Here is a 21,714-nt window from a genome sequence, read left to right as displayed (position 1 = left end):
CCAAGTTGTTCAGATTCTTTACCAGTGAATTATGGGAAAATGTCTGCCCTTTTGGGCAGAGGTGGGGAGGCATTGTGGGAATGTATTGGAGAACTGTCAGCCCTTGAGTGGATTAGCCTACATCCTCCCTTTAAAGTGGGTGGGTTTGCAGCCTGAGTGAAAGCGAAACCCAGGCAAAACACCCACACCCCCAGCTGGGCAGGCTAGCTTGTGCTGAAAGCAGAACCAAACTCAAGTGAGAGGGTATTGTGTGTGGAAAAGAGAGAATGTTAATGGCAGCACCCAAGTTAGAGCTCAATTTCTGGACAAATGCACCACAGAACCAATGATGTTTGAGTTAAATTGATATTTTCATCCTCTGGAGAGATGACCTAAATTCCCTCAGATTTCCACTATATCTTCAACCAGAACCCATCTATCACACTCTTTGTAGAACTCTCCTATGCCAGCATCAACTTCCTGAACACCAAGATCAGCTTCAACAAAGGAACCCTACGGAAAACTATATACAGGAAACCCACAATCACCACACCTGCCATCATATATCCAGTAACCATCTCAAACACACCAAGGCATCTCTTATCTACAGGTAAGTACTCCAATACCAGGAATAGGCCACCCAAATAGCTGTAGAGAACCTGATGGGTGGGAGACCTACCAACCCACACCCCTGGTTGTCACATACCACCCACACTGGAACCCAGATGGGATATAATTAAACAATTACAACCCATACTCAATGAGGATCACATCCTGAAAGAAATCTTCCCCAAATCCCTATTCTGTCTCTGAATCCTTTGAGGTTTTCAACTGGAGATGGGATTCTTACTCATAAAATCCTGGAAAGTAGAGATCAAAACAGATTTCAGCTCATCTAATGCATTTGGCTTCTATTCTTTTTGGAATGTTATTCTGCACCTTAATACACCCTTCACACTGTCAGGAAGACGTTTTTCCTGATATTTATATCTAACTTGCCAATTAGCTTTATCCCATTATATAGATAGCACGAGGGTCATTCCTGTTTGAAGTAATAAGTGGATCCTGGGCTGAATAAACTCAGAAGCAGTAGGGAGATGTTCTGCCCAAATATAGTATAGTATTAGAGTTAACAAAACCCACCAAGTTTTACTAATATAGGCAACCACAAAAAGTTTTAAAGAAGGAATACTTTTAAGCAAACATGGCAAGGCTAGCTGCTGAAAGGGAAACTGTTTAAATGCCCTTCTGCCTTGTTTTCCCCACATTCCCCTAGCTCTCAGAAAAGCTTTTCCACTGGAATATTAGGCATTTCTATTTTCCTTTAGCTTCCCTCCCAAACCCAAAAAGTGTTCTGGGAAAAGAGCCATGGTGCCTTAAATGACTACAGACAGAGGAGAGTGGGTTGAGACTGAACGGTTTAATGCTTCAACACACCTTGGATTTGTGTCGGGAAATGTAAGAAAGCGAGAGAGAGCCCAAAGGCCTGCCCACACTACCATCTGACTGCAATGCAGCCGCACAGAAATCAGTCCCATTTCGTTTTGCCTTGTCCTGTCCCTGGCAGGAAAGCCCACGTCACATGCAGCCACAGAAACTAAGCAGATTGTTGCTGCCCTCCACGAGCTTGTCCTGCAGCAACCAGACCAGCTGCTTCCTTCTCTCGTGCAGCGTGACTCGCAGGCTGCAGCTGAGCCAGCGCCTCCATGGCTGCAGGCTGAAATCCGGGCAAAGGGTGGGGCAGGCACGAGCCACACCGCACAGCCGCTGCAGGGCACTGAATAATTCCCGCTCGCCTCCTGCGCATGCGTTCTATTTGGACGGGGGAGGGTGAACCCTCGGCTCCTGCCTCGCGCATGCGTCTTCCCTGGACTGCCCCGCCTTCTTCCTCTGTCGCGCATGCGCCGCAGCTCGGCGTGGACGCGCTCTGTCTGACCCTGTGCGGGCGGCATGTCGCCGCTTCTCGCGCTGCTCCTGAGGCAGCTGCTGGCCGCGGGGCTGGAGTCGCCGGCGGGGAACGGTGAGAACCCGGTCCGGGGGGGCGGGCGGGGGCCTGTCACTGACCGCACTGCCGGGCGCTCATCCTCTCCCTCGACACCGCCCCCACGCGCTGGTCCCGCCTCTCAGCCGCGCCTATTGGTTCCGAGCCTCCCGTCTCGTGTCCTGCCCCCTCCCTATTGGTCACCGCGGGTTCGCTGGGCCGCGCCCCTCCGCGTGCTGGGGGGACACTGCTCAGCGCGGGCAGCAGCCCGCGGGCGGTGCAGGGGCGGGGCCGGCCCCCAGCACGGGGAGCCCCGGGGCGAGCTCAGCAGCCCGCGGGCGGTGCAGGGGCGGGGCCTGCCCCCAGCACGGGGAGCCCCGGGGCGAGCCCGGCCGCCCCCGGAGCAGGGCTGGTGCAAACCGCGGGCCGGCTAACCTGCCTCTCCTCCGGCTTCAGCGTCCGGCCTGCCGTGCAGCCCCCACGCAGAGCACTGCTGGACCCCCCGGCACGTCCGCAGCCTGCCCCAGGAGCGCTTCTGCGATGGCCGCCCGGACTGCCCGGACCGCGCGGATGAATCAGCGGAGACCTGTCTGCACCCGGGAGTCCCGCCTGCCCCTGCCTGCCCCTGCCTGTTCCAGTGTGCCGAGGGGGCCGAGTGCTTCCCATCCGCCTGGGTGTGTGACGGCCACGCGGACTGCGAGGATGGGCAGGATGAGCGGGAATGCGGGCCCGACTCCCCTGGGACTTCCCTGGCGCCGAGCACTGCCAGGACAGGTGAGGGCTGCAGGGGTCAAATGGAGTGGGAGGGGGCATGCAGGGTGGGAGCTGAGGGGGGTAGTGATTGGGCGCTGGCAGGTTGGTGGCTGGGGTGGGTGCAATGCAGGCGATTGGGACATTGAGCACTTAAAGGAACACAATCAATTTTTAAATCTTCCTTTAGTCTGTAAACCCTACACCTGTTACAAGTGTCAATTGTAACATCAGGGATTCCTGCCTCTTGGGCAGCTGAGAGAAAATTTGGGCTGGTCTACACTCAGGGCTGGCTCTAGGTTTTTTGCCACCCCAAGCAAAAAAAATTTTGGCTGCCCCCTACCCCAGCCCTGGACTCCCCCCCACACCCGCTGCCGCCCCAGCGGTGGGCTTCCCTCTTCCCCCCCAGCAGTGCCCTCCCCCCACCCTGCTGCTGCCCCAGCCCTGGGCTTCCTCCCCCCCACCAGTGTTCCACACGCACATATCTCCTGCTGCCCCAGACCTGGGCTCTCTTCCCCCCCACCCACCTGCACCCTCCTTCCGCCGCAGCCCCAGGTCACTGGTAACTCGCTCCCAGGGCTGGTCATTCATCAAGAATTTTGGATGTGCACAAAACACAGACAGAATTGGTTCCCATATGGTTACAGAACTGAAGTAAAGTGGAACAATTTTCAGCTTGTGTGATTGGAGGATATCTGGATGCATATTATAAGACTGTCCTCTATAAATGAGGAAAAGTTGAGGCGCCTTTATTATTCTTTTGTTCCACTTTCTTTCTGTGGGGAATTTGCCAATGCAATATCACTGTCTTCCTTTTAAACAAACAAACAAACAAACAAAAGGCAATGGCTGTTGAAACTAGCAATTCCAGTCCTAATAACCACTGGGGAGCATTTCTTGCTCAATTTTATCCTACTTTTTCTACAGCAAGTTACAGTGGATCAGTATATTTGATTTGGGAGAAATGACGTAACAGCTGCCCAAACCGAGCTTGAGCACTCCTGAATTTTAAGGTGTTCAAATCTGGAAGGCAGGTGTTGGGCGTATGTGTGTCAAGGGGCTCCGTGAGGGAACACAACAGCATGTATGCAGCAGCGTATCTGGAGCTGCACGGAGCCAGGCACGCTGGTCTGAGTGGCACAATAAGGGGGCTAAGGGGTTGGAGAAGGGTTAGGGGGTTCTGGAGAGGCAGTCAAGGGACAGGGAGCAGGGGGGTTGGATGGGGTGGAGGTTCGGGGAGGCAGTCAGGGGACAGGCAGCAGTTGGATAGGCATGGGAGTCCCAGGGGTTTGTCAGGGGACAGGTAGGGGGTGGGGTCCTGGGGAGAAGTTGGGGGGGAGTCTCAGGAGGGGGCAATCAGAGGACAAGGAGCAGTGGAGCTTAGATGGGGGGTGGAGTCCTGGGGGGCAGTTAGGGGCAGGGGTCCCGGGAGGGTGTGATCAGGGGACAGGGAGTGAGGGGTGGGGGAAGTTGAATGGGTTGGAGTTTCTGTGGGGGGCAGTCAGAGGGAGTGGATGGTGGCAGGGTGGGGCTTCCCTCCCCCTGGAGTGTCCTGTTTTTTGAATGTTAAAATATGGTCTCCCTACTGTTCACAGCACTCACACCATGCTGCCACATGAGGTCCCCCTCCTTCCTTTCCAGTTAGTTATAGCCAAGGGAATGCTGGGAAATATAGTTCTTTCCCTGCTCCAGGGCTGGCTCTATAGGCAGGAAGCTAACCAAGGAACTGCAGCTCCCAGAGCCCCCTGTTGGTTCTCAGCTCCCAGGCTGGATCCCTGCTGCCCCTGCAAATGGGCTGCCCCAGCAGGTGCTTGCTTTGCTGGTGCCTAGAGCCGCCTCTGTCTACACTGGGAACTTCCATTGACATAGCCATATCTCTCGCATCCCTGAGAGACATGGCAATTGCAGTCTAAGCCCTGGTGTAGACAGCACTAGAGGAGAAGGATTACAGGACCCCTCCTGTCACCGTAGATCGTGTCTGCTCTGAAGTGCTATGGCACAGCAGCTGTGCTGCTGCAGGAGTTTGACTAGACACACCCCTTGTTTTCTCCATTTTTCCCTCCTTAGTTAATTTATTTTATGCCTGCCACCGAGCCCTGTCACAATCTTTTTTCCCCCACCCCCACAATCTCGTCCTTTCTGGGCCTCCAGAGGTTATCTGTATATTACCGCGTCCATCTTGTCTTTCCTGTAACAACGCTCTCTGCTTTCCCCTCTCCCCTACCGCAGTAGTCAGCTTCCGTTAGTTGTTCATGGGGGCTTTTCATACAACAATAAGGCAGAGAAGACATTTTTTAAAATATGAAAATCTGGTGGTGAAACCCTCAAAATTGGCAAGGAAGCTGAAGGTGAGGTGCAGAATGGGAACTGCTTTGAACCCTTTTTGAGCTTAATTCAATCTCGGTATGACAGCGACCTTTGAAAGCCCAATTATTGAGTGCCCTCTGCTTTCATTTTAGAGAATCCAGCGATCTCCAAACCTGGGAAACCTGTGTTGTCTAAGACGCGAGGCCCCTTGTGCGTGAGAGCTGCTTTTGGTATGTGAGACTCCAAAGGGTGCTGCAGAACTGAGCTTGGCTTTTGCTGAGTAGCGTTAATGAAACTGAACTTGGCTCGTATCGGATTGGATAGGATGTGGTTCTCTCCGGAATGGCTGCCCTAGGACTTCCTCTAAGCACTCTCGCTGCAGTGTGGCTTAGGCATCTTGTCTCAAGCACTTAGGTGGCAAAGTCCAAGGGTCTAAATTTGCAGCTTTGGGAAGAGGCATGTTATTTCCTTCTCCAGTTGAAAACGGAGTCTCACTGCATGGAACTTGGCACTAATCATCCCTCCAGGGGACACAACCCCACTTCCTACTGTTATGAGTCATTGCTTTGTCTGTCTAAATGCTGGGGCACTAGCATGGAGCAGCTTAGCCTCAGTGCTGCTGCCCACTTCAGGGGCAGGAATCACAGCAACTTACTGCCTGTGTGTTCTTCTGTCTGCAGTGCTCCTGAGCGTGCTGGTGGCTGCAGGCTGCACTGTTAGATGGGGCCAATTCAGAGGAAAGAACAACTTCTCCATCTTCAGCCTCAAGAAAGCTTCCAAAGAGCAGCTAGCGCTAGACAGGAGACCTTCGGACTCGTTTCCTTGATGGGTATGTCTCCTACTCCACACTGGAGCCAAACTCCCCCATGCTGAGCTCTCCTCCCCTGCTAGCCCCTTAGCCCTCCATTAGCTCTCTGGTGGAGTAGAAATCGTTTCCTACTGTCCACTCTGCAATGAGTTCCTTTCTCTGTGTGAGGGGCAGGAAAGGAGTCTCTCCCTACACACAAACCCAGCTTCTTTGTGCTGGGAAGACTGCTGGCATCTCTTTCAATGACCGGCTTGTTGCAGTGGGGAGATAATTGGGCTTGATGAACCCAGAGGAAGCTCTTGAGTCCCTAGACACTAAGGGACTGCTAATTTTGAAGCTTTTTACAGTGGATGGCTTCCCCACAAGCTTTGCAAAATAAAATTAAATAAGTCTTTGGCACAGAGGATATTAAATAACCAGGTGTCTTGGTTTTTCTTCATCTTGCAGGAAGTTGCAGTGCTGTAAGTTGGGACCTAGTGCGGTGGTCCTCATCACACTCCCCCCAAATGCTGATTGCACAATTTCTGGGACAAGTTTTCTGGGGTTTGACTGGGTGACAGTTACACTGGAATAATCAAGGACTCTTCCTTTGGCACAGGGAGTTTAGATTGTGGGATTATAGTGGCAATGGGGAATCAGAAAAATGATTGTCACTCGTGCTCTAAAATCAACCCTACAAGAATGTGATGGAAACGCTTGGAATATCACAACGGGTCATCCATTTCTCCCATTGTAGACACAACTCTTCTTCCCCCCCCTTCTCCTCCCCCCCCTCCCCCAATGTGGGTTATTCCACAAGATACTACTTGCTGGAATAGCTCTGGCCAGTGCACTATGTAGCCTCTGCAGTACGTTTGTCTGCTCTCCCTTCCATGTCCAGCCGGGAGTCCACTGAAAACTACCTCTTCCTACCATGCCATATCTTGCCTGTAAGCATAGCTGTTTGCTCCTGTTCCAGGGTAGGCCGTTCCATTCTACACACCTGTGAAGGGCCAAGCTCAAAGTGACATGGGTATATAATTTATATCCCCGAGGATACTGCTCATATTTGTAAGCCATGAGCTCAAACTTCATGTACCAGAAGCTCTTAAAACATCATTGACTGCAGGAGAACTGTCAAGGAGATGGAAAAATGAAGAGTCTCCTGTATGCTTCGCTTTGCAGTGGCCCCTAGGCACAGCACAGGCCATTCTGGACCTGAGTGTTGCTTTTACCTGTGAGTAGTCTTGGTCTCAAAGGTCAGCTAGTAGCTGTGCCTTCGTTTCAGATCTTGGTCAGTACAACATTTTTTCATGAACTGTTATTAAAGAAGTGTAAAACACTAGTACTGTAGAGAAAACGGTTCCAGTGTAGAAACCTGGTGCTGGTGGAGGGTGAGCACTGTCTTGTCCCTTTAATCTATTGTTGACATTCAAGACCTATTGTATTATTTGCACAGATGCTTGCTCAATACATGCACAGATGGTAGAAGCTTGCTGCCCTGTTGGCTGAATGTGATGCCTTACAGGTGGTGGTTCTGCTTGCAGGGCATACACTCCAGCCAGCAGCCTCCGAGGGCGGGAATCCCTGGGGGTTTGTATAGTGGGTACATGTGCATACGTAATATGAGAGAGTTTGTAAGAGGTATGACATATTTAGAATCTTGGCTCTTCCCAGCATTGGAATAGAGCACTAGCGCGAGGCTGAACCCCTGAGGGCTCAATGTGCTGCATTCTGTACAGTGGACAAAGAACCACAGTTGGCAATTGGGTGGGTGCTGAATGACCATGGGGGAATTAAAGATCTTTTGATGGCTTCCTGGATTTTGTTTTGAGGGTCATTTCCATTATGATCGATTCAGTCCCTGCTCAGCATTGAGACAGACAGACAAGTGTATGGATAGAAACATTCCAATACCAAACACAGGTTGGCTGAGTCCGAAGTGCAGCACAATGCTGTTTTGGCAGGAGATGTGACAGTGTCACTTAGTTTGGAGCATTAACATTGATAGCTGCTCTGGAGACTGGAGTTAAGGAAGGATTTAGCTAGAGGCTGACAGAAGTAAGTTCTGTATGCAAGTCCCAACATGGAAAAAAGCACAAAGCCAAGAATGAGCAAGAGAAATACAGGGAGCACAGAGGCTTGGCTGAAGCAAAGGGCGCAGAACAAGGAATGGGGTGATGCAGCCGGAGCTATGGGCAGAGGCACAATTGTGTATGGCTGTGAATCCTGGTGAAGAGCAGCTCAGACTTAAAGAATGAGGCAAGATGGGGCTGATCAGTAGCCAGTGAAGGGGCTTTTGCCTGCTGGTGGGGAGTGAGAAGTGAATTGGGCATGGTAGAGAGGAGGAGGTTGCAGGCAGTGAGACCTGGGCCTGTGAGAATGCTTTACTATAGCAAAGGAAAAGAAGGGTGGTATTTTGGGGGATGTGGAGAAACTTCAAGTGCAGGCAAGAGTTGGTAACTGACAGGATACATCAGGGATATTAATCAAGCTCCCACTTCAGCGCCATGCATTAAATTGCAAAAGCTACGATCTGTGGGGTAGGACTGCACAGTTAAATATCCAAAAGTGAGGAAATGCCTATGTTAAAGTGTACCATTAGCTCTGCCTCCTTGTGAGTCTCTGTTCCCATACAGTCTGTTGGTTGTGATCATGTGCCATCTCTCAGATAACACAGTGCAACATACTGATTTTTCTACAGTCTTACATGCACCTACCTGTGCTACATCATTACTGCTTATGGTAGTTTTTATTGTCAGTCATAATGGTCTGGTCCATCTATGAAAAATCACACACTAAATTCATAAAGATTATAAAATGAGAAAGGACCATTGTGATCAGCTAGTCAGACATAATACAAGCTGAAAAATTTCCCTGCATTAATTCGTGTTTGAACTAGAGCAGATCTTTTGAAAAAACATCCAATCTTAATTTAAAGATTTTCTGTAGGACTGTCGATTAATCTCAGTTGACTCACATGGTTAACTCCAAAAAATTAACTGTGATTAAAAAAAAAATTGCAATTAATAGCACTGTTAAACAATAGAATACCAACTGAAATTTATTAAATATTTTGGATGTTTTCCTACATTATTTTTTGTACACCATTCTACATTTGTAAGTTCAACTTTTATGAGAAAGATATTGCACTACAGCACTTGTATTAGGTGAAATGAAATATACTATTTCTTTTGTTTTTTACAGTGCAAATATTTAATAAAAATAAATATAAAGTGAGCCATGTTACACTTTGTATTCTGTGTTGTAATTTAAATCACTATATTTGAAAATGTAGAAAACATCCAAAACTATTTAAATAAATGGTATTCTATTATTGTTTAACAGTGTGACTAATCATAATTTTTCTAATTGCTTGACAGCCCTAATTTTCAGTGATGGAAAATCCATTGCAACCCTAGTAAATTATGCTCACTGTTTTAAAAAAAAAAGATTGTGCCTTATTTTAGTCTGAGTTTTCTAACTTCAACTTCCAGCTGCTGGATCTTGTTATGCCTTTGTCTGCTAGTTTGAAGAGCCTTCTATTATCAAATTTCTGTTCCTTATGTGGCTACTTACAGACTGTGATCAAGTCACCCCATAAACTTCTCTTTGATAAGATAAACAGCTTGTTCTCCTTGAACCTTTCACTGTAAAGCCTGGTTTCCTAGCCTTCAATAATGCATGCTGTCTCAGGGCGTTAGGTGCTTGATTCTCATTGACATTCAATGGGATTTGAATAAAGGCCAGATTTGTAAAGGTATTTCAACACCTGAATATGCAGATTGATGCTTTTGAAAATCCCTTTATACACTTAAATACCTTCAAAAAATCCAGTCCTAATTCCATTAAGCCCCTTTGAAAGTCTCTTAGCTGTTTTAAATGATAGTTTCTCTCTAGTGTATATTAATAATTTTGTTTGTCCATATTTAAGGCATTTTAAAGATGCCTGTCAATCTAGGATTTATGTGTTAATACAGTCATTCAAATTTTCATAGTGATATTTAGCAAATTCAGTTATACCAACTCCCTTTCAGGCTCCTTTGGAGCTACTTACACATGTTTATAGAAGTCTAATGTGGTCTAATTTGTATTCTGGTTCTCCATTGCTCTGCCCTGTGTGTTTTCATATACAGTGTGCAGAGTGGTATAAAATGCTACCAGGTTAGAATGGTTTACATTGGTGTAAATGACTGCACAAGGGAGAGGGAAGCACAGCAGGTCCTCTGTCACCAGAAGAAAGTAATTTAAAGCAGGGTTAGGGCTAGTAAAGAAGTGGAACTTAAACATCTTCTAACTCCTAGCTTGCAAGTTACACCAAACTTGGGACTCCCATAGACTTTGATAGTGTAGGTGCAAGTAGGTTTAAGCTGGAGGGGGCCATGTTTCTATGCCAGTGTAAGGGGCTCTAACATGCCACCTCTGAATATGTCACCGGGTATCTAGAGGAAGGCAAATGCACAGAGTTATTAGACCCAGCTGCTTCAATCCAAAAAGCATGGTGGTCTTGGAAGAATCACTAACTCAAGGTCCTGTGATGCATTATAGTAGCAAGAGAATGGGCTCCATGCAAAGCTCATCAAGTCATGGAGCAGGGAAGTCCTTCTGTGCAGCTCTGGGCACTTCATTACCGAAAAGTTACAGACAATTTATAGCATCAGAGGGGTAGCCGTGTTAGTCTGGATCTGTAAAAAGCAACAAGGAGTCTGACAAAGTGGGTATTCACCCACGAAAGCTTATGCTCCAATACATCTGTTAGTCTTTAAGGTGCCACAGGACTCTCTGTTGCTTTTTACAGACAATTGATAGTGTTCCAAGAGGAGCCACAGGAATGGGTGAAAACCGGGAGGAGGGCTGAGCGTTGTCTTTCTCTTAGCATCTAGCCCTTTCCTCTTTACAAACATTCATTAATTAAGCCTCTCTGAGAAGTAGGTCAGCACCAGTATCCCCATCTGACAGAAGTGGTGGATCCCCCTATCGCTTATAACTGGACTGTACAAAGCATCGAGTGACTCTATAGGGAGTGCCCTGGGCTGGCTTGGGAATGAGCTAGGACCCAGTTGGTCTTTTCCATCACTAGTCTATGTGTCGCAGTGTCTCTTGTTGCAGTGACACAGAAAAGTGGTGACAGAATGGAGCCGTAGCGATTCCTTTAAAACACAGATGCTTGATGAATGAATAAATCTCAGAGCAGTATCTCAGCTTGGTGGCCCATGGAGGTAAAAGCTGGTAGACGTTCCAAGACAGTTCTATTCCTGTTGCCTCCTTGGCACTTGAGACAGTGGTAGGAGTTAAATGACCATGAGACGGGCCATGTGCCCTTCAGTTAGGTTCAGAAACGGAAATGATAAATGGTTGTCTCCCTACCTGAAAGGGGGCTAGTTTGTGGTAGAAACAACCAGCTAAAATGGAGGCAACTAGAAAAAGAATGACAGAAATGCTTGTATGGAAATAGTTCCTTATATAAAGGGTTAAAACGTCAATCTTATTATTGTCTTAAGGTGCTAGAACTTAGCCGTCTCCGGCCTCCGCAGTATAAGCCCAGTTGCTCAGTCTGATAAGCAATCAGCTTTGTCAGCCCAGCACGGCAGGGAATCAGCACATGAAGCACTGAAGCAGCTTGTGCCCATGGAGGCTGAAGGTGGGGTGCTTTTGATCGCCTCTTTACGAGTATAGGGAGCTTTTCTTAGCACGCGCCCAATGGAAGCATTACCATGAAATCAAAGCTGTCAACCCTCAGGCTGTCATTTTGGGGATCTCTGATGTGAAGTACCAGGTACCATGAGGCAACTGGGGAAGAGGCGCGCAAGCCTCTCTGCCAGTCTGAAAATCGGGAACCACCGTGGGTGTTGTCAGACACCAGAGGAAGAAGAGGTCTACTTCCCGTTTGCACAAGACAGTGTGGTGAAGCAGTGGAGCTCCATGCACAATGTGACTGAGAGGAGCCAGGAGAAAAGCCAGGATCCTCCCCGACAGAGCAGATGCCTCCTCAACATCAACGTTGGGGGCAAATCTTTCCAGATTCCTTACAAAATGGCTGCCCGTTACCCCATCACCAGAATCGGGAAGCTGGCCATCTCCACGGACCCCATGAAGAAGCTGAAACTTTGTGATGACTACTCGTTGCGGAGGAATGAGTACTTCTTCGACCGAGACCCTTTAATCTTCCATTACATCTTCCACTTTTACCGCAGCGGGGTCCTGTGGATCATGGATGAGCTGTGCCCCACTAACTTTGTGGAGGAAATTGAGTACTGGGGTATCCACCTGAAATATTCCCAGCGGTGCTGCCGGATCCTGTTTGAGGAGAAGCAAGATGAGCTCAAAGAGTGCCTGAAAATACAGCGGGAGCTGGAGGCAGAGCTAGAGCCCATGGAGCGGGAGGAGAACTTTGAGGGAAAGTGTCTGGGGGAGTTCCGAAAGGCTGTCTGGAACCTCATTGAAAAACCCTACTCCTCCACCCCTGCTAAGATCATCGCCGTCATGTCCAGCTTCTTTGTGCTGATCTCCATTGTAGGCATGACGCTCAGCACAGTGGAGGAGATGCAGCTCAAGACTGGGAAGGCATTCATGGAGCAGCTGGAGACCATCTGTGCCGTCTTCTTCACCTCCGAGTACCTCATGCGGCTTATATCCACAGCCACCTTTCCGAAGTTTCTGCGGGCAGCGTTCAATGCTATTGACCTGGTGGCCATCCTGCCCTTCTACATCCAGATTCTCTTTGAGCACCTGGATGAAGGGGATGCACTTTACCACGAGGAGCGTCACAAAATGGAGAGTGTGGGCAAGCTGGGGAAAGTCCTGAAACTCATCAAACTCATGCGGATTTTTCGCATCCTCAAGCTGGCACGTCACTCCACTGGCCTGAGGGCCTTCGGCTTCACCATGCGCCAGTGCTACCAGCAGGTGTGCTGCCTCCTCCTCTTCATTGCGCTGGGCGTTTTCACTTTCTCGGCTTTGATGCACTCTGTGGAACATGATGTCCCCGGCACCAACTTCACCAGCATCCCTGATGCCTGGTGGTGGGCAGCGGTAAGATGCAGTCACCCCACGTAAAGGGAAATGTGTGGGTGGGGTACACATGGGCAACTGAATCTGCTGGGGCTGCCATAGGAACATTCGCCACCTCTGCTGGCCAGAAGTCTCCCCCAATGTGAGCAGTAACTGCTGGGCTCAGGCCTGAATACAGAGGCTGCCCAGTCCCCTGCTGACTCTGGAGGGGGAAGCTGGCGACTGGGAGTTTGGCAGCAAAGCACAGTACATGGGTCCCATCAGGGAGTGAGACACCGGGCTTGGGGGCTCCTGCCTCACAGCACAGGACACTAGCTGTGGTGTCAGGGATACCCAGGTGGGGACAGGCAGATGGACCTGGCTCTGTGACACAGCAGTTCAGCGAACTCAAGGACAGTGAGGAGCTGTAGCTGAGAACCAAACCCTGGCAGAGCTAGCGTCTAACCAGGCCGATGTGAGCCAGGAACTGAGAGCCTTGGGCCAGGGAGTGCAGGACACTCATGCCCCAGGCATCACGACCATCCATGCAGCACTGGGAACATGCAGAGCACCACGTCTAGTTATTGGGGTAGGGTGCTAAACCCTCAGGATCCAGGAACAGTGAGCATCTGTGACTGGTACTCATGGCTCCCATTCTCTAGGACACAGGGAAAGGAATTCCCGCACAGCACACGGCAGGAGGGATGGGGCAAAAGGGACACAAGCAGCAGTGCCTGGGATCATGCTGGAGAGGAGAACTGTGGGGCCACCAGAAGGAGGGGGAGGTAAACCCGGATCAATATCAGAGCCGGTGACAGGATGGAGGGGATGGAGATCAACTATGAAGGGGTTTGGGCCAGGGGTCATGGGCAAGGGGCACACAAGTCAGGTTGCAGCCTGGGTATAAGGGAGATGCCCAGATTAGGATCCTGGGGATTGAGGAAGGTACATGGGTTTGTCTGGGGCTCATGCAGGGGAAGGGAGACACATGGCTCAGCCCTGGGCTTGTAGGGTATAAGGAGAAAATGCGCAGCTCAGAACCCAAACATGGGTCTACTAAGGGGAAACAGATTGTCCTGGGTTTGTGCAGGGGGAGAGTGACACAGGTTGAGTCTGGGCTCATGGGGGATGAGTGGAGAAACCATTCTGGCCTGAGCTTGGGTGGGGGAAGAGGGGCCCAGACTGGGGCATAGGGAAGGACTCATATCTCAGGTCCAGGGAGGTGTTTATAGAACATTGTGTGGTACGGGGGTCACACCAAGTTATGGCCAGTGATTCCCATGCTAATGAGCACCATTGAAAACCTGCTGCCATTGTATTAGCACACAGCAGGCAGGAAATCAGTTAAAGCACTGGAGACTGAAGGGTTAACCAGGGCTTTCCTTTCAATAGTTTGCCTCATTCCCTTCCCTGCAGGAGTGTGGTGTCTTTTCTAGGAGAGAGCCCACAGCTTCCTGCTCTTTCTCAATGGAATCGGAAGTTCCTGTGGGGATGCACATTGGGTCAGAGATTATTCTGAGATGCTAAAGTCCACTCTTGTCTCTTTCAAAGACAAGAGCTCAAAGGAAAAAGAAGAGATAGGAACGCTCAGCTCAGCTGCTGAGAGAATTACAGATGTAGTAGCAAAAAGAACAGGAGTACTTGTAGCACCTTAGAGACTAACAAATTTATTTCAGCATAAGCTTTCGTAGGCTACAGCTCACTACGAGTTTTTTCATGAAGTTGATGGATTTCCACTCCATTTCTGCCTCTCAGAGTTGGCAAATTTTTACCAGGTTTGGGTTAAAGGGATGTGCAGAGCTGGCCATGGGCTCACAGTCAAAGGTGCTGCTGTCCTGGCCAACTAAACCAGATTCTGATTTGACAGAAGGAAAGAGGTGAGGGTGGGAAAATTCCCCGCCAGTGAGTGGGTGTGATCAGGAATCTCAGGTTCACAGCCCTGGAGTTAACCAGACACATGCAGTGACGGTATCTGAATCTCTGGGCTGGGCTGGTCAGGACATCTGTTAGGGTTAGGAGAGTGGAGGCGTAGCAGGATGATGGTCCATTCTGGGTACCGGGAGTGGATGACAGAACTCACTCCTTGTCCTGAAGCAGGAAGTCCACTCCAGCCTGTCAGGCCAAGCTTCAGCAAGTGACCCTCTGAAAATCCATGTCTAGAAATGTCTAGGTGGCAGTAATCTCACCACATCCAAACTGCACAATCAAAACACTGAGTCAGTGATACCATTTATGTTCCTTTCCTGTCGTTGGTTTGTTTCCTGTCATTCTAACACCATCTTGGTTGGTAGGAAAATTGTAATTTTGCGACCTCACCAGTAGCCTTGAAGACCCTCAGTGAATTACTGTATCTGAAGCACATCTCCTTTGTGCTGAACTCCTGGGGCCTGGTATGCCAGTGCCCAGCCATTGCTTTGTGCAGCCATTTATTTACTCCAGGGCATGGTAGGTGTGAAACTCTGCCCTCCTGATCTGGAGGCATCTGTCACGCACCTTTCACTGTCCTGAGCATTGACACAAGGGGTGGGAGATGGGTGGGTGGGAATCAGCCCTGTGTCTCCTAGAAGCTTTTGAAATAAACTTTTGTCACCATTCACCTGATTTGGGCAGTTAAGGCCTTGGCTACACTTGGAAGTTGTTTCTGATTACGGTGGAGCGTTGATGTAAAGTGCAATAACTGTCTTAGTTCTTTCCAGAATAAGAGTCTACACATGGAGCTAATCAGGAACAGCTCCTTCCTGCGTGTAGATGAGCCCATGGGATTTAGACATCTGCAGGACAGAAGCTCAGAAGAAGGGGAGTGTTGTAGCCATGTTGGTCACAAGCTATTACAGAGCCAAGGGGGCTGAGGTATTATCTTTTATTGGAGCAACTTCTGTTGGGGAGAGAGACGAGCTTTCGAGCTCCACAGAGCTAGACCAGAAAAAGAACAAACTAACTAAAAGTTTATTAACTAGGAAAAGGAAATGAGAATTATGTGTGAGGTTAAAGCAGATCAGCACACACACCCAAGTGAGGTACAGGCAGGTTTCAGAAGGTTTCAAATTACTAGAAATGTCTGTAGTAAGCAGACTCCGTATCATTTGGGGCTAATCCAGGCAAAACAGGTAGGGACTCCTTGCTTATGCTTAGAAATCTTGCCCCTTGGAGTACAAGCAGCAGAGGAATCCAGCTTCTCCTTGTCAGGAATTTTTATTTCTTCTCCCCACATCCAAAGTGATAGAACAAGTGTTGGTGCCTGACTCCTCTTCATATGAGTGGGGAGGGCAGTTAACAAAGTCTATGTCCTTTTGATGTCTTACCATGGCTCATTTGGTTTCAAAGGCCGGCTTGTCTGCAGGCCTGTCACTGTACTCCAGTGGTCCCCCTTCTTACCCCTGTCCATGCCCCCTCCCCAGGAATGGGAGTGGGGCTGCAGCTCCAGGAGAGGGGGGCACCTGGACTGGGATAAGGAAGCTGAGGCTGGGGTCACAGGTGGGAGTGGGGGTGGGAATGGAGCCCTGGGTGCAGGGACAGCAGCTAGGGACAGAGCTGGGGCCAGGAGCGCAGCTGGGTGGTGCTCCCTGCCCCCTATGGGGGCTGGCCCAGGCACCAGCCACACACCCAGCTGTAAACGATTGTTTACACAGTTTCAGGGCAACTGGTCCCTCAGGGTCTTCTACTCTTAGGCTTTTGACTCCCAGCCATCACCTCTCTTGGGAGGTGACCCGCGACTCACTCCCTCCTGACTGGGGTACTTCCAGGCCACACAGTTCCTTGCCTACATTGTGATATCCCCAGCAAGCCATGCTGTGCTTTGCTTTCTCTCCAGAGGCTATGACCAGTGTTTTACCTGCAGTCACAAGTTACCACACAACTCTTTCTAAGCAAGCACCTTTATTCTTATGGTGAAAGCGTTACAGAGAAAACACATTAAAAACAGTAGAAAAACCTACACACATCCTGAAATGCTTATGAGAGGTCATCGCCCAATTCCAAATGTCGGCTCTGGTGAGAGTCAGTACTTCAAACCTCACGGCTGAGTTTTCCCCATGGTTACAATTTCATAACTGTCTCGGATACAGAACCAGAGCACCAGCTAGGCAGTTCAGCCATTTCTTTCACAGCTTGGCCTTTGAGCTTCAGTCTCCAGGAACAGGTAACAACAAATAATCACTCTTTTCTTAGGACATAGCTAAGTCTGTTCATACCTGGCACATTTTCAATTCAGTCCTTTGAACTCCTAAGTCTCACATCTGTCACATCTACCCCTAGAGAGATTATATCCAGTCCTGGCCCATCCTAAAACAAAGCCATTCAGTTAATACAATGGACCCCAAACATACTTAAACTTAAGTGGATAACATCTCCCAAGGATAAGCAGGAAATTGCCATACCTGTCACACTTGTGATCAAGAGCACAGTGAGCAATTGCTCTTCATGTCCACCAAGAGAAGGACAAGAGGATTTGGCTTGGTTTACAGCCAGGGAGCTCTAGGCTGGAAATTCGGAAAAACTTGCTAACTCTCAGGGTTGTTAAGTACTGGACCAGGTTACAAAGGGAGGGTGTGGAATCCCCGTCACTGGAGGGTTTTAAGAACAGACTGGACAGACACCTGTCAGGGATGGCTTAGGTTTACTCAATGCTGCCTCAGCACTGGGGGACGGACTAGACCCCTTCAGGCCCCTGATTCTATAACTATCAGTACTCAAGCGATTTAGCCATTATCCTCTTTGAAATGAGGGCAGGTTACCAGCCTGGCTGACCCAGCTAACCTGAGTATGAGGGGCTTGTGTGTGGAGAGGAGGGGGTTAGGGACAGCATCCAGGTAAGATCTCACCTAACTCTTCAATGAAGACCTTCCCAGGAATTTGGGTCAGAGAAGGGGAACTCATGGATTGGTGCGTAGCTTTGAGGGCAGAGGGCGGGTGACATATGGGTTGATTCCTGGACCCCTGGGGCTGAGGGAGAACATGGTGTGGTGCCCAGGTGGTGGGGATAAGGGTGACATGGGATAGTGGGTGTGAGAGGGAAAGGCAAGCTGGGGGGAGGGGTGACAAGATGAGGCTGACCCTCAAGCTGGTCGCAGGGTTGGGCCTAGTGGAGACACCTGGAGTGGTGCCCAGCTTGGGTGAGTGGGGGGAAAGGACCCTGGAGGGCTGTGACTCAGCTGTCCTGTGCAGGACACGGGATCAGACTGTGGCAGTGGGGCTGGGGTGAGTTTCTCAGTGGTGGGGCCTGGCTCAGAAGCTGAGCCGTCCCGGAGGAGCTTGCTGGGATGTGAGCTCAGGGTGGGGCTGATCGTTTCCCTCTCTCAACCCCCTTCCAGGTCAGTCTGTCCACAGTGGGCTATGGAGACACCGTGCCTGACACGGTGCTGGGCAGGATGGTGGCGTTCGGGTGCATCTCCTTTGGCATCATTCTCAACGGGATGCCCATCTCCATCCTCTACAACAAGTTCTCCGATTACTACAGCAAGCTGAAAGCCCATGAGAACGAGACCAGCCTCACACTCAGGTTCACCAAGAAGATTCGCTTTAAGGAGCGAGCCCTGAAGAAGCTGGCTGAGTGCTGCAGTGGGGATGCCCACGTCCACGGCTGAATGGGCCACCCCGTGGGTCATGTGACCGGGTTACTCTGAGCACCCACCAGGCCACCTGACCTCCCACCCAGACATCTCCCCCACCAGCAGGGCCATCCAACATGGCTACCCCACCCACCACCCAGCCCGCCTGACCTGGGTAACAGAGCTCCCAACCTGACTACCCGACTTCCCCCCATCAACTTAGTCACCGGACCTCCCAGCCTGGCTACCCCACCTCCACCCTACACACACACACCCAGCTAGACATGGATACTCCACCCTACAACTCGGCCATCCATCTGGCTATTCTAGACACTCAGCCCCCTTGCCCAAGTAGGCTTCCTGGAATTGCCCACCTACTTCCTGGGCCTGGCCCCTGCACCTCCAGGTAACATGCACATTCGCTGTGAGGGAGACCCAGGGCCGGCGTTAGCATTTAGGCAGCCTAGGCAATCGCCTAGGGCGCCAGAATAATTGGTGGGTGCTGTTTTGCCGGAGGGGGCGGCAGGCAGCTCCAGTGGAGTTGCTGCAGTGCTGCCTGCATACGGTCGGCTGCTTGCGCTGCTCCGGTGGACCTCCTGCAGGCACCACTGCGGCAGCTCCACTGGAGCTGCAGACCAGCGGACCCTCCGCAGGCACCACTGCGGCAGCTCCCCCGGAGCCACGGACCAGCAGACCCTCCACAGGCACCACCGCGGCAGCTCCCTCGGAGCCACGGACCAGCAGACCCTCCGCAGGCACCACTGTGGCAGCTCCACTGGAGCCACAGGACCAGCGCGTGGGGCAGCGAAATTGCCGTCCGCCTAGGACGCTCAAACCCCTAGCGCTGGTCCTGGGGAGACCCTGGGATGTAGGAACGCATGAGTGAGAGCAGCAGGTTAGGCCTGCATTTGCAATGTGATACGGCTGCAAAACTGTCCAGGCCATTTGTAGGGCGGAAGCAGAGAGGCGACCGAGCCTCTGCTGTGACCTGCCTGGAATGTCACGCTCATTCCTGGACAGCCCAGTCCTGGGGACAGACTGTCAGGGCAGGAGCTCAGAGAAGAGCAACAAAAAGGACCCAGGGGCTGGAGGGATGGAGTGTAGGGCACAGCTGAAGCTGCCTGGCTTGGCTCAGGGACTTGGGTAGGGCCTGAGAATGCTCTCCAAGCCGAGAGGAAGCAGGGAATTAATGTGACCCCTGCAGGCACAATTAGGCTGAATGGAGGAACATTCCCCAGCAGTCAGCTGTATCAGGCTGAGACCTGGTCACCCCCCAGGAAAGCATGGAAGCCCCACTGCTGCTGACAGAACTAGATGAGGCAAAGCCAGATAGGATATGCAGCTAAGGGCTGCTCTGCCCTGGGCTGGGCCCCAGGGCCTGATGGAACATCAAAGGTCTTTTCTAGCTTTTGTGCCCCAGGCAGAACCCAATGGACGCCACTGAGAAATCGTTTCTCTACCCCAAAGAAGCTTTTACAACTGGAGCGCCGAGCCTGGGCCATGGCATGGGGGAAGAACTGCAGAGCGGGAAGCAGGAGGGGGCCAGGGGATGCAGTGTGGGTGTGGCCATGGATGGCTGTTTGGGGAGGCTGAGCCTCCCCCAGCCTATGATACCCACTGCCCATGCTGGCTGGGGCAGTGGTGGTGCTGCTGAGCTCTTCTGCAAACTCCCTTTTTTTTTGGGGGGGGGGGGGGCTGTTCTCACGCTGCTGCTCTGTTGGCGCCTGGGAAATCTGTCTGCTGGAGGGTGAGCCTGAGACTGTATCAGCAGGAATGTTCAGCCAATAAAACAGAATGGGACAGTGGGTCATATTCACTGGCAAATGTCTCTGTGCCTGCGCCAGGGAGAGCAGGTTGGCGGAGCCAGTACTGTCTGTAGATTAGCCAGGGGAAGCTGTTTGCAGACATTGGTCACAAGAGATTTTGCAAAATTCAAACATAGATTCCCTTCATAGGGCTTGTCTACATCACAAAGTTGCAGCGCTGGTGAGGGGGTTACAGCGCTGCAACTTAGGAGGTGTACACATCTGCAGGGCATCACCAGCGCTGCAACTCCCTGTTTGCAGCGCTGGCCGTACTCCCGTTTTGTCTCGGGTGTAGAGGATCCAGCGCTGGTGATCCAGCGCTGGTAATCAAGTGTAGACACTTACCAGCGCTTTTCTTGACCTCCGTGGAATAAGCAGGTATCCCAGCATACCTGAGGATACCTCTCTGGTAATCAAGCAGGTCTCCTTCCCCGCGGTGTGCTCTCGCGTTCCCCGAACCCCCGTGCAAGCAGGTCTCCTTCCCCGCGGTTTGCAGGGGGGTTCGGGGAACGCAATAGCAAACCGCGGGGAAGGAGACCTGCTTGCATGGGGGTTCGGGGAACGCGAGAGCAAACCACGGGGAAGGAGATCTGCTTGCAGGGGGGTTCGGGGAACACTGGAGCAACCCGGGGAAGGAGACCTGCTTCCCCGCGGTTTGCTCTCGCGTTCCCCGAACCCCCCTTGAAGCCGCCCAACAGCGCTGCAGTGTGGCCACATCTAACACCACTTGCAGCGCTGGTTGCTGTAAGTGTGGCCACTCTGCAGCGCTGGCCCTATACAGCTGTTCTAATACAGCTGTAACAACCAGCGCTGCAAAATTGTAGATGTAGACATACCCTCAGTCTGCCTTCTATGGACTCTGGGCTGAATGTTTTATATGGTACCCACTGCATTCATGGGCAGATCTCTTCTTTGGGTGCAAGAGTCCAGTGATCTGTCTGTGCACAGGTGTGTCTGTGGGTGTCTGCTCATGGCCCGGTGTATAGTGGTGCTTGTGCTTTAAACGCCCGGTTGTGCAGACTCAGCTGCCCTTCTGTAGCTGTGTGTGAGGGCGCTCGGCTGCACCCTTCCCTGCATCTTCCTTGTGCGTGAGGAGATTTGCTATAATGGCCAAACCTTGAAGCGTTAGTGGGTACAGGGCCGGCTTTAGGACGCGCGGGGCCCAATTCGAACATTTTTGGCAGGGCCCCGGCAGGGATAACTGAAAAAAAAAAAGTGGAAAAAAAAGCCGTTCATTTCTTCCATGTATTATTTACTTTCCATAACTATATAAATAATACAATTGTATATTATGTACATTGCATCATATATGCTGTTGATTGGTTATTAATGACCGCCATTTCACATGTGTGGGTCCCAGCTGTTCCCTGCCCCCCCGCATTGAAGCAGGTGTGCAGGGTTACTGTCCTGGAACTGCAGGGACGTGGGGCTGGCTGGAGGCAGGGCAGGGGCTCACTGGAGGTAGGGTCTGGCTGCAGGCAGGGCAAGGGGTGCAGGGCTGGTTGGAGATAGGGGGTGTGTGGGGCGGGCTGGCTTCAGGCATGGCCGCGGGGGCTGCAGCAGGGGTTG

General features: G+C 51.0%; 2 protein-coding genes across 2 annotated transcripts; both read left to right on the top strand.

The window, feature by feature from the left end:
* Positions 1-1,386: 1,386 nt before the first annotated feature.
* Positions 1,387-7,627, top strand: CD320 (CD320 molecule). Its single transcript, XM_030540140.1, has 5 exons — positions 1,387-1,999; positions 2,417-2,734; positions 5,170-5,247; positions 5,698-5,846; positions 6,273-7,627. The coding sequence occupies exons 1-4, from the start codon at positions 1,930-1,932 to the stop codon at positions 5,841-5,843; spliced, it is 612 nt and encodes a 203-aa protein (XP_030396000.1). The 5' UTR covers positions 1,387-1,929; the 3' UTR covers positions 5,844-5,846; positions 6,273-7,627.
* Positions 7,628-10,558: 2,931 nt separating this feature from the next.
* Positions 10,559-18,850, top strand: LOC115638771 (potassium voltage-gated channel subfamily V member 2-like). Its single transcript, XM_030540752.1, has 2 exons — positions 10,559-12,836; positions 18,104-18,850. The coding sequence occupies exons 1-2, from the start codon at positions 11,586-11,588 to the stop codon at positions 18,374-18,376; spliced, it is 1,524 nt and encodes a 507-aa protein (XP_030396612.1). The 5' UTR covers positions 10,559-11,585; the 3' UTR covers positions 18,377-18,850.
* Positions 18,851-21,714: the final 2,864 nt, after the last annotated feature.

The sequence above is a fragment of the Gopherus evgoodei genome, chromosome 22 (assembly GCF_007399415.2).
Source record: "Gopherus evgoodei ecotype Sinaloan lineage chromosome 22, rGopEvg1_v1.p, whole genome shotgun sequence".
NCBI lineage: Eukaryota > Metazoa > Chordata > Testudines > Testudinidae > Gopherus > Gopherus evgoodei.
This window is presented reverse-complemented; position numbering and strand designations above follow the sequence as displayed.

Coding starts and splice junctions, on each gene's coding strand:
- CD320 (XM_030540140.1), top strand. CDS start 1,930: ATGTCGCCGCTTCTCGCGCTGCTCCTGAGGCAGCTGCTGGCCGCGGGG. Junction 2,735..5,169: donor GCCGAGCACTGCCAGGACAG/GTGAGGGCTGCA, acceptor CTTTCATTTTAG/AGAATCCAGCGATCTCCAAA. Junction 5,248..5,697: donor GTGCGTGAGAGCTGCTTTTG/GTATGTGAGACT, acceptor TTCTGTCTGCAG/TGCTCCTGAGCGTGCTGGTG.
- LOC115638771 (XM_030540752.1), top strand. CDS start 11,586: ATGAGGCAACTGGGGAAGAGGCGCGCAAGCCTCTCTGCCAGTCTGAAA. Junction 12,837..18,103: donor ATGCCTGGTGGTGGGCAGCG/GTAAGATGCAGT, acceptor ACCCCCTTCCAG/GTCAGTCTGTCCACAGTGGG.